Source organism: Hydra viridissima, unplaced genomic scaffold (genome assembly GCF_058129835.1).
Source record: "Hydra viridissima isolate aposymbiotic clone 2 unplaced genomic scaffold, HvirCarnegie_v1 scaffold_7, whole genome shotgun sequence".
In the NCBI taxonomy this organism is placed as follows: domain Eukaryota; kingdom Metazoa; phylum Cnidaria; class Hydrozoa; order Anthoathecata; family Hydridae; genus Hydra; species Hydra viridissima.
The window spans coordinates 18578347-18589740 of NW_028324306.1; the positions used below are offsets into that span (position 1 = coordinate 18578347).

At 36.3% G+C, this 11394-nt stretch overlaps 1 protein-coding gene across 1 annotated transcript; it reads right to left on the reverse strand.

Annotated features, from left to right (window-relative positions):
• Positions 1-6885: 6885 nt before the first annotated feature.
• On the reverse strand, positions 6886-9972 carry LOC149886490 (uncharacterized). Its single transcript, XM_090094094.1, has 4 exons — positions 8076-9972; positions 7756-7821; positions 7440-7496; positions 6886-7283 (listed from the first exon to the last, which is right to left on the reverse strand). The coding sequence occupies exons 1-4, from the start codon at positions 9970-9972 to the stop codon at positions 6964-6966; spliced, it is 2340 nt and encodes a 779-aa protein (XP_089950220.1). The 3' UTR covers positions 6886-6963.
• Between the last annotated feature and the right edge of the window lie 1422 nt (positions 9973-11394).

Here is an 11394-nt window from a genome sequence, read left to right on the forward strand (position 1 = left end):
TTGTTGTTTTTCGAAGTCCCTCTTTATTCTACTTATAGCCGAAGTTTTGGCTTCGAAAAAAAAATACGAACGTTGTTAAGCTCAACGAGCTGCTTTAATTGTTGTTCGTGCGAAAACGAAATGCTTAAAACGGATAAAAGTGTTGGCGTAATTACACTTTTCGACCGCGATGCAGTTTGTCAACTCCAGCGTACTTTTTTGGCTCGTGGAGCAAAAGCCTCATGATAATAGCAAAGGCTTAAAATGTCTTAACATGTCAGCAAACGTTTATGACTTCTCGTCTAAGGCAGTTTAGCAAAATCAGTCGACTCACTCTTTCTCCCTTTTCTGTTTTGTTTTTGTTTTTGTTTTTGTTTTTGTTTTTGTTTTTGTTTTTGTTTTTGTTTTTGTTTTTGTTTTTGTTTTTGTTTTTGTTTGTGTTTTTGTTTTTCTTTGTTCGTCTTAGTTTAAAATATAAAGAATTCGAAAGGAAGATTGTTGCTTTGTTTGCTTATTGAAAGTTGTCGCCAGTTGTGAGACTTAGTTTTGTATTTGTTTACTTTTTAAAATATCGAGGAAAATATTTTAGGACATCGCATTCTAAAGGTGCCTTTTTAATAAAACATCTAACGATTTAGCTTTTAACGTTATGCTCAAAAGAATGCCCGTTTCGGTTTCTTCTTCTTTTTTTTTTTTCCTTTGTTTCAGTTGGGCAGAGTGCTCATTTGAGCAGCCCGCCCATGATCCAAAATTAGGAACTCTGTACAAGGTACTTTTCATGGACTGTAGAAATTTCAGGAAATCAAACCTTTATTCACGGTAGAGCGGACCTGTTCGAGTGCTCGAACATTGGGTCACGTCTGAAGAGTGAGAATGCTAGAGTGCGTTTTACTAACAATTTTATCGCTTGTGGCCAGGAAAGCAAAACTTTCCGTTTTTCTCTTTTGCATTCTAAAAGAGCCTTTTTAATAAACCTCTAACGATTTAGCTTTTAACGTTATGCTCAAAAGAATGCCCGTTTCGGTTTCTTTTTTTTTTTTTTCTCTTTGTTTTTGTTTTTGTTTTTTTTTTCAATTCGGCATTCTAAGGGTGTCTTTATAACAACATCTAACGATTAAGCGTTTAATGTTGTGCTCAAAATAAAAAAAGTGCTTTTTATATCTCTCAATGGTCTCCAACCATAAAACTGCCGACCAATCGCAACGATTAAACAGCCGACCAATGGCAGCTCAATAGTCTCCAAACATGAAACTGCCGACCAATGGCAGCTCAGTGGTTTGAGAAGTGAGATCATTCGATTTCGTTTTATTATCTCCAGTTTGAACTAGTGCTTGGCTTGTGGTGCAGAAACTAAAACTTCCCGCTTTTGTATTCTGTTTTGAATTTCTTTGCTTAGAGATTTTTAATCGATCGATAGCTTTAGGAGAAAAGAAGAAACCCCTCTGACGAAGTCTTGGCTTTTTTAAAAACGCTCAAATTTTGGCAAATAAATCTCATACAAAACGCTACTTTGATGTCAAGCTTTCGTTACTCCCTACTCCCTTCTAGCGGAGGGCGTCAAAAAGGTATTGCATCCTAGAGCTAAAAGGGAGGAGGGAAGCAAGTTTTTTTTTCGTTTTGTTTGCTTTTTTATGTTTTTTGTTTTTTTGAGGGGGGAGAGTTAGTGGGTAAGGGGGTTACGATTAGAGGGGGTTGGGGTAACGGTTTGGAAACCTGGGGACGAGGATATCAAGCAGGAGTTTAGTGTCCACGAGGGGCGTCCTTCGGTTGTAACGTGCCGCTAGGTGCACGCGTCTAGTAGTTTCGTTGCATCGACCTAGAGGAGTTCTCCGAAAGGTCTTGCGCTTTGGGCTCGGGCAAACGGCCTGCATCCATTGTAAACACGGTCTCTGCCGTTAGAAAATTGTTAACCAGGCGTTTGTGAGCTTTAACAACCATCCCTTTGAGTTTAAAACGAACGTTTCCCCAAAAGCCACTCGAGATGGAAGTACTCACGGAGGTTTGTTACGGTAACAACCCTGTGGTTTGCCATCTTCTTTCTTTCCGCAGCGTCGCAAACGGATCGGCCGGTCTCTTAAGTGACGAAAAAACGTCTGATCTTTCGACTGGAATGCTTAACGTACTAAGATTAGTAGAGTTAGTACTAAGAGTCGCATCTGGCCGCCGTAATTTTCTTCGATGATCTCTTGCAAATTTCGTGACGTCGCTTTCAAAGCTCTAGGGTCGATTTTAGCCTTCGACCTTAGAGTCGATTTTAGCCTTCGGTGTGGCTCTGTACAACTTTTGCGGTGAAAAAGGTTGCGCGGAGTTCTACAGTTGTATTTAGCCGACAGACGCTGGCAACGCAGAAACAGAATGACTCTTGGGCGGCGCAAACCGAGCGTTCAGCAAACTTGTCGCATTTTACGTCAAAGCGGACAATCTGCACGACAAATAAAGCTAACTTTCTCGTTGCAACAGGTAGTCACTGGACGTTGGACGAGTGTGTACAGCTGTTTTGCGTCGAAAGCCGACCGGTGGCCGGATGCGACTCTTCTTTTCACTCGAAAATCAGAACCTGGCCAGGAACAACCTTGGTCTGTAATGAATGAGTTCGTATTTCCATTCGAGGCACTAATTACTGCAGTTTTAAAAGTCACCTAAAGTTTAAGCTCATCTCTCCATTCAAGAAAAACAAGCATCAGAGTTTCGGAAAGTTTGCATGCACGACACCACCATCGATGATACTTAAACAAACAGAAAATGAATTGCAAAACAGAACCACTGAATTGCAAAACATAACAACGGACAGCTTGTAAAAAGCATGGTGATGAGCTTCTTCAATCCAATCAAGGAACCAAGCATCACAGTTTCGCCAATGGTGCACGTGCAAATCAGCAAACTACGATACTTAATCAAACAACTTCACTGTTTTGCTTAGTTTGAAAACGGATGGCTAAGAACAACCTCGTTAGTGAGTATGAAGTCATCTCTTCATTCAAGGAATTAATAATCAGAGTTTTAGAAGTCTCTTACGTGCGATACTACTATCAACGGTACTTAATCAAACAGCCTCTCAGAATGGCCTAGTTTGAGAACGGAAGGCTAGGAACAACCTTAGTAGTGGGTCAGTTCAACTTTTCATTCAAGGAATTAAGCATCTAAAATCTGAAAAATAAAAAGAAGAGCTCTTTCTTAGAAGTTCTTGTTTTTATTTTTCCTCAATTTCTATTTCTTTTTTTATCTATTTTGTTCGTTTAACTTAATATAACAGGCGTTTTAGGTCGTTTCTGTAACTAACTCTGAAATATTATTTAACACTTTAAATTGTAATAAATATTTGAACTGAAGAAAATCCTTTTCGTAACGTTAAAATGTAATAAGAACATTTCATCTTTACAAAATACACTTGTAAAAATGGTTTCACTTTTAAAGTTTGTTGTTTTTGTCTTTTAATTTAGTGAATCGCAATTTGGATTTTCTTAGGCGCACATCTATTTTAGTTGCTTTTTCTTAAGGAAAGGTCACCAGAGTTTTTTTACACAGCTCCTGCAGCATAATCTTTAACAAAATACTCTTTTGAAAATTTTTACATTGAAATAAACAAAAGCCATTTGCGTAAGTAGAGATAAATTAGAGAACAAAAAGTGCATAAACGCCTCGCTATTTTGATGAAGAAGAAACGGATGACTAGATGCAACTTTTTAAATTCGTGTGCTATCTCTTTCGATTAAGGTACTTTTTGAATATTTTTTCAAAGAGATGTTAGCGTAGTTTTCCTTTTTTAAATTTAAATCATGTTTAAAGGTAGTTTTTCAATATTTTTTCAAAGAAAAGTTAGCGTAGTTTTCCTCTTTTAGATCTAGCTTATGTTTAAGGTAGTTTTAGAATATTTTTTCAAAGAGATGTTAGCGTAGTTTTCCTTTTTTAAATTTAAATTATGTTTAAAGGTAGTTTTTGAATGTTTTTTCAAAGAAATGTTAGCGTAGTTTTCATCTTTTAAATCTAAATCATGTTTAAAGGTAGTTTTTGAATAATTTTTCAAAGAAAAGTTAACGTAGTTTTCCTCTTTTAGATCTAGCTTATGTTTAAGGTAGGTTTTGAATATTTTTTCAAAGAAATGTTAGCGTAGTTTTCCTTTTTTAAATTAAAATTTTTGAAAGTTTTCGAATATTTTTTCAAAGAAAAGTTAGCGTAGTTTTCCTCTTTTAGATCTAGCTTATGTTTAAGGTAGTTTTTGAATAATTTTTCAAATAAAAATTAGCAAAGTTTAGCTTATTTAGCATGACATCACAAAATACTAAACTCAAGATAAAGTATAAGATAAACGTAAAATAAGATATAGATGAAACAAGTGTTAGGCTGCATAAAATCAAAAACTGCATTGCCTATCATAAACACTAATGTCTAGTGAGAGCTTTTAAAGTTCGTTCTTTTCGTCTTTTAATTTGGTAAATCGCGATTTGAATTTTCTAAGACGCACATGTCTCTCAGTTGCTTTTTTCTTAAGGAAAGGTCACCAGAGTTTTTTTACGCAGCTCCTGCAGCATAATCTTTAACAAAATACTCTTTTGTATATCATTACATAGAAATAAACAAAAACCATTTGCGTAAACAGAGATAAGTTAGAACGCAAAAGTGCATAAAAAGCCTCGCTACTTTGCTATAGAAGAAGTGAATGACTAAATACAACTTTGTAAATTCGTGCACTATCTCAATGGATTAAGGTATTTTTCGAAAGTTTTTTTAAAGCAAAAATAGCGTAGTCTTCCTCTTTTAAATCTAGATTATCTCAAAGGTAGATTTTGAATAGTTTTTCAAAGAAAGGTTAGCGTAGCTTTCCTCTTTTAACATTCGCTTATGTAGCTTGACATCACAGAACACAAAAACATAAAATAAAATATAAGACAATCGTAAAATGAAAAATAGATGTAGCTAAAGTTAAGCTGCATAAAAAACCAACATAATAATCTACTAGGCATGTTTAAATTGAATTTAAAAAAATCCTTTGAGCAAATGTAGGTAAGTTAGACAGTAAAAGTGCATTAAAAGCCTCGCTACTTTGTTAAAGGTAGCTTTTGAATAGTTTTTTAAAGAAAGGTTAGCGTAGCATTCCTCTTTTAAGTTTAGCTTAAAATTCTCGGCATCACAAAACACAAAACTCAAAAAGATAAGATAAAATATAAGATAAACCTAAAACATAATATAGATGAGACTAAAGTTAGGCTGCATAAAAAACTAACAACATAATAATCTACTAGGCATGTTTAAATTGAATTAAATAAAATCCTTTGAGCAAATGTAGGTACGTTAGACAGTAAAAGTGCGTAGAAAGCCTCGCTACTTTGTTAAAGGTAGTTTTTGAATAGTTTTTCAAAGAAAGGTTAGCGTAGCATTCCTCTTTTAAGTTTAGCTTAAAATTCTCGGCATCACAAAACACAAAACTCAAAAAGATAAGATAAAATATAAGATAAACCTAAAACATAATATAGATGAGACTAAAGTTAGGCTGCATAAAAAACTAACAACATAATAATCTACTAGGCATGTTTATATTGAATTAAATAAAATCCTTTGGGCAAATGTAGGTAAGTTAGAGAGTAAAAGTGCATAAAAAGCTTCGCTACTTTGTTAAAGGTAGTTTTTGAATAGTTTTTCAAAAATAGGTTAGCGTAGTTTTCCTCTTTGAAGTTTAGCTTATGTAGCTTGACATCACAAAATACAAAACTCAAAAAGACAAGATAAAATATAAGATAAACGCAAAATAAAATATAGATGAAACTAAAGTTAGGCTGCATAAAAAACTAACAACATAATATTCTACTAGCCTAGTTTCCTCTTTTAAGTTTAGATTACGTAGCTTGACATCACAAAACACAAAAAGGCAAGACAAAATACAAGGTAAACGTAAAATAAAGTAGAAGTGAAACAAAAATTAGGTTGCATAAATACAAAAACTGCATTTCCAAAAATAGAATTTGTTGTCTAGAAATACCTTTTAAAGTTTGTTTCTTTCGTCTATTGACTTAGTGAATCGCGATCTGGTTTTTCTTAGGCGCGCTTGTTTCTTAGTTGTTTGTTTTTTTTTTGCAAAGAAAGTTTATTCAGACGTTTTTTTTACGCAACACCTTTAACATTATTTTTAACAAAGTATTCTTTTATACGTGTCTACATTGAAATAAAACCCTTTGCGTAAATAGAGTTAAGTTAGAGAGCAAAAGTGCATAAAAAGCCTCGCTACTTTGCAGAAGAAGAATGGGATGGCAAGATACAATTTTTTAAATTCGTGTGCTTTCTCTTTTGTTTAAGGTACTTTTTGAATATTTTTTCAAAGAAAAGTTAGCGTAGTTTTCCTCTTTTAAGTTTAGCTTACGCAGCTTGACATCACAAAACGCAAAAACCAATAAGGCATGGTAAAATACAAGATAAACGTAAAATAAAATAGAAGTGAAACAAAAGTTAGACTGCATAAAAAACAAACAAACAAAAAAAAACATAATATACTTCTACGTATGTTTACATTGAACTAAATAAAATCCTTTGTGTAAATATACGAAAAAATAGAGAGTAAGAGTTCATAAAAAAGCCTCGCTATTTTGCTGAAGAAGAAATGGATGTCTAGATCTTTTAAAATAAGGAACTTTTTGATTTCTTTTTCCGAAAAATGGTTGGAGCAGTTTTCCTTTTTTAAATTTCACTTATGCAGTTTAACATCACAGGAAATATTATTTTGCTTTTTAACAAACTCTTAAAAACATCAGAAGTAATTCTAAATGCAACTCTATTAAAAGTTTTAACAGAATAACAAAACGACTTCTGTTTTTTTTTTTAAAAGATAAAAAGAAGTTTGAACTATCTTTAAATAAAAAATGTGAGAACAGTTTAACAGAACTTCTTGTTTATTATGTATTTAGCGAAACAGATAAATATATTTGCAAAAGCATAGAGAAAACAAACTACACAAAAGGCCCATCTTTATTGCCAAACTGAACAAACTTTTCTAAACTACATAAATGGTCTCACTATATTGCCATATTGAACAAACTTTTCTAAACTACCCTCTTTTTGAATTTTTAGCTTCATGTTTTTAATTTTGTCTTTAATATGGCTTCGGTAGGAGTACTTTTGCAAGACATGAATAAGCTTGTCACTGCTATGATTTGCCAAGATGCCAAGGTAATCTTTGTACGAGCAACTTGAGCTTACATCTGTAAACACGTCTTGCAAGATGTATGCCAACACCAAAGCTGCACATCGAGGAAAACTTCTGGTGTTGAACCATTCGTTGTGGCCAGGGCAAGCATTCAGCTTTTCAACTATTTCATCTAAAATTTTACAAACTCAAGTCATAACACAAAGAGATTAAATCGAATATTCATTTGGTTCTGAAGCATGACAAGATTTATTTTGTTTTTTTATTTGTTTTTTTTGTTGACCTTATTGTTTGCACTGATAGCAACAACTGGTTTTTGAAAGATTACCTAATTGGCATTGGCTAACTTCTGCTTTGTTTTCCTTTGTTCTTGGCTGAGTTGATCCTGAAATAAAATAAAACCATGTTCATTTTTCTAATTCATAAAAACCATCAACAGTTTCTAAGTGTTAGAGATGATAACAAGCTGTGCATGATTTCTAACGGTGATGTTTCTAACTTCATCATTAGAAATCGGGTAGACACAACTTTCTAAAAGTGCACTTAGCAATTATGGCTAGTTTTTATTAACAGTTAACCATCTGAAATTGTGCAAGAAGAGGTTTGTGTTTATATATGTTTGTATAAATTAGGTTTTACATTACCGATGTGTTCTTGAGTGAAAGATGGCATTTCCAACTTGATTTTTTTTCTTCTTGGATCTTTTACTTCTAAAACATAATCAGTTTTAGTATCATTCACTTGTATAAACATTTCAGCAATCACAGAATTAGTCCTGCAACAAATACATACACACTTCTGTGTTGTTTATTTTTTTTTGTTTGTTTTTTTGATTGTTTTTTTTTTTTTTTTTTTTTTTTACAGCTTTAACAATAACAATAGGGCAAGGAGTTAATTTGGGCATTTTCATTTTTTGAAAGCGTGTTGAGATTTGCATAAAAATCAAAAATCAAAAAGAATTTACCTCTGGATGTACAAGCAAGACTTTGGCTAAATAGACTACCAACAGATTGAACAGCACCAGGTGAGGGCTGTTTTTCAAGAACAGTACCAGCATGTTGGACTGGAACAGCTGAAAGAAACAAACTGGGTTTGGCCATCGTTTGCTGACGAGCAACAAGATTAGGAGCCAGAGGAACAGAAAAGACCTCTTTTGAAGGATTAAAAACAACTTGCAGAGAAGGAGAAACAGGAACAGGTTTGGCAACCACTTGCTTATGAGCAGGTTCAAGAAGAGCAGGTTCAAGAAGAGCAGCTTCAGGAGGAGCATGGAAAACACGTGTGACAGCCATAAGATTATCTTGCTGTGAAGCAACATTAGACACTGTTTCCTGCAGAACAGAAAAGACCTCTTTTGAAGGACAGAAAGCGACTTGCTGAGAAGGAGAAGCAGAAACAGGTTTGGCAACCACTTGCTCATTAAAGTAAACTGGAGAAAGTTTTGCATGGTGTTCAATAAAATCCGGTACAGCAGGAAAAAATGTTAATGCAAGAGGAGAACAAGCTGTGCCAACAGGAACAGCTAGAGTCTGATCTACATCCATACAAACAGCTTGTTCATTAGGAACTAGTTGTGCAAGAGCAGGGGATAGTTCAAGAACTGGACCAGCGATTGTTTGTTCAGATGGAACAGACGAAACAGGAGTTGAGGTAGGTTCACACAAGAAATCTACGGCATGGTCGTTGCTATCCTCTAAAGGAACATTGTTTTCTACAGCTGGAGCAAACGGAACCACTGTGGTACAGCTGAAAGTAGCAGCACATTCTTCAGAGTCAGAACCGGAGTCTAAATCTTCCTGAAAGATGTCCTCAACCTCATGAAAACCGTACTCCTCTGCATTAGTTTGGAGCCAGTCCATCACATCCTTCTCCTTCTTTGGTGGTCTCTCAGACTTTTCAACAGTCAAAGACTCTATGACTCCGAAGGACTGTCCGATGCCCAGGGCAAAGCGCAACTCCTCTGCAGCGTTCCACTGGGACACATAAAAGCTATCCATTGTGTTCCTGCTGTGCTTCATGTAGAGTGTAGCAAACCGCTCGCGGTCTTCTTTGCTGTTGTTGGCAAAGTAAGTGGCTATCGAACCGCGAATGCAAGTGGGAGTAAGACGCTTCATGGGAATGTTTACTTGGCTTTTTCTGAAGCAGGACGTCAGGCAAGAGGTGATAGCAGAGGAACCCATTTGGTAAACAGGCACTCTAGTTGCACCGAGTGTCACACATTCGTCTTTGTTGGGTCTCATCGATGGAAAAAGGGGCCTGTAGCAGTCGCTCAACTCCAAAACAGTCTTGGTGTCTGCAGCCATGTAGTGAGAGTCGTTGACAAGAAGGTCTCTGTATCTCAGCAAATAAATATCGATCAACACTTTCAAGTCGTTCGGCACTAGAATGTTTTTGGCTCCGTACTTGTATGCTGTTTTGTAGCGCTCTTGCACAATGCAATATCCACACTCACTCTTCTCAGCAGCCATGTAGTCTCTAATGTTTAAAAGAGCAATGTTAGATTTTCTTAAACTGTTAATTACAGTGACAGAGAGCAGAAGATGGTTTCGTAGAGACACAGCATTGTCTCTAGTCGGTGTAAGAGACGGCTTTCTAATCGATTCCACCAACTCTCTTACGTATGCAGACTTGCCATATTCGGTCAGCAAACTGACATTGATGATGTTGATGCATTTTTTGCTTTTCACAAGGCTCCTCCTCAAAGAACGAAAGGGCCTCAGCACTTTTTGTAACTCCTCCACCTTGCAGCGCAAACGTCGGATGGCCTCATGAGAAAGTTCGAAATAGACGTTCCTGGCTTCACTGAAACGAAACAGGAGACAAAGGTAGACGAGGCGGTTGTACAACGTGTGACAAGACATGGCTTTTGTTTGGTCAAGTTCACTCAGCTTGGAATTGAGCTGAATTTTCTTAAAGTGCAAGGAGAAGTATCTATCCTCCAAAACATTGGAATTGGTGAGGGCGTTTGGGTGCAGCGTCAACGTGCTGTCACAACAAGTCAATATTTCCGCAACTGCATTTTTGTAGATCTTTGCTTGTGACAAAGTGTTGTGGTTGGCTACCACAAGCCACTTTTCAAAGTCTCTAAAGAGCTCATCTGCTGACTGGTAATAAAAGTGAAAAGCATCTTTGTCCAACTAAAACAAGAGTCTCTTTTCTTCGGTCAAGACATAGGAGCTGGAAACCAAGTGCTCTAAGGAATCGAAATCAGAGTCAAGGACGGATTCGGTTTTCAGCTCTTTGTTTTCTACAGAGGTGCATTGGTTTGCAGAAGGAGCCTCGGACGAACCAGCAACTGGTGAGGGCAAGCTTAAAAGAGGATCAGAGGAAAGAACCGGAGAAGAAAAAGAGGAGGAAGACCCAGGAGCAGAGGATGCAGAGCCTGATGCAGACGCTTGTTCAGCTACTGGCTTAATACCAAAGAAGGCAGGTCGAATAAATTGGGGGACATAGAGCTTCTCGTTGTCGTACCGCTTTGCCTCTGCAATCTTTTGTTTGATCATCTTGGAATCGTAGAAATGAGTCTCTTTCAAGTGTATGTCCAGTCGGTCGTAATATTTCCAACATTGCAAACAGGGGTAAGGTTTTGGACAGCCGGACTTGCGTTCGAGACGAGCATGCTGAAACTTCCTGACCATTGCAGAGTAAAAGATGGAAGCTTCATCCAAAGTCCAAGAATGATCTTTTTTAGTCAAGTGTCTTTTAATGCTTGTGGACGAATGTTTGCACAAAGGCATCGGACAGCTAACAGCGTACCTCTTCTTGGTACCATAGAAAGGTACAACCCTGTTTACGGACCCACACGCTGCAACTATTGCGGCCCTGACTTTGTTTTTGAGCTTTAAGCCTCTCTGTTCTTGTGACTGCTTTCTTTTCTTTTTTTTCGCTTTAGAGTTCGGAGAAGGGGCAACAACAGTGTTGTTTTCTTGTGAAGAAGACATGTTCAGGTGTTTGTTTGCAACGGTTTAAGCTAAAAAAAAGAAAACAGTTAGTGAGAGTTTTTTTCTTCTGCCTGCATCCAATCCTGGAATGTTTACAACTGCAGGGAAGAGCTGTGTTTTTTCGAATCCTCTGCAAAAGAGAAAAAAAGAAAGAAAAGAGAGCAACAAGAAGAAACAAAGTTTCCACTAGCAAATGAAAAAGAATGAGAGCAACTAGCATTAAATGCATGGTGGCAGCAGTGATTGCTATTATGAGAAGGAGAATGAGAAAAAAAAAAAAAAAAGGAAAAGAAACAAATAAATAACGAGATGGAGTTTGAGAGGATCTTGCAACCATATGAC

What these genes read in the sequence shown, in the direction of transcription:
- LOC149886490 (XM_090094094.1), bottom strand. Translation starts at nt 9,972, where the DNA reads ATGTCTTGTCACACGTTGTACAACCGCCTCGTCTACCTTTGTCTCCTG. An exon ending in TCTTGCTTGTACATCCAGAG is followed by an intron (nt 7,822 to 8,075) that starts GTAAATTCTTTT and finishes ATTATGTTTTAG; the next exon opens with AAGTAAAAGATCCAAGAAGA. An exon ending in AGTTAGCCAATGCCAATTAG is followed by an intron (nt 7,284 to 7,439) that starts GTAATCTTTCAA and finishes GTAAAATTTTAG; the next exon opens with ATGAAATAGTTGAAAAGCTG.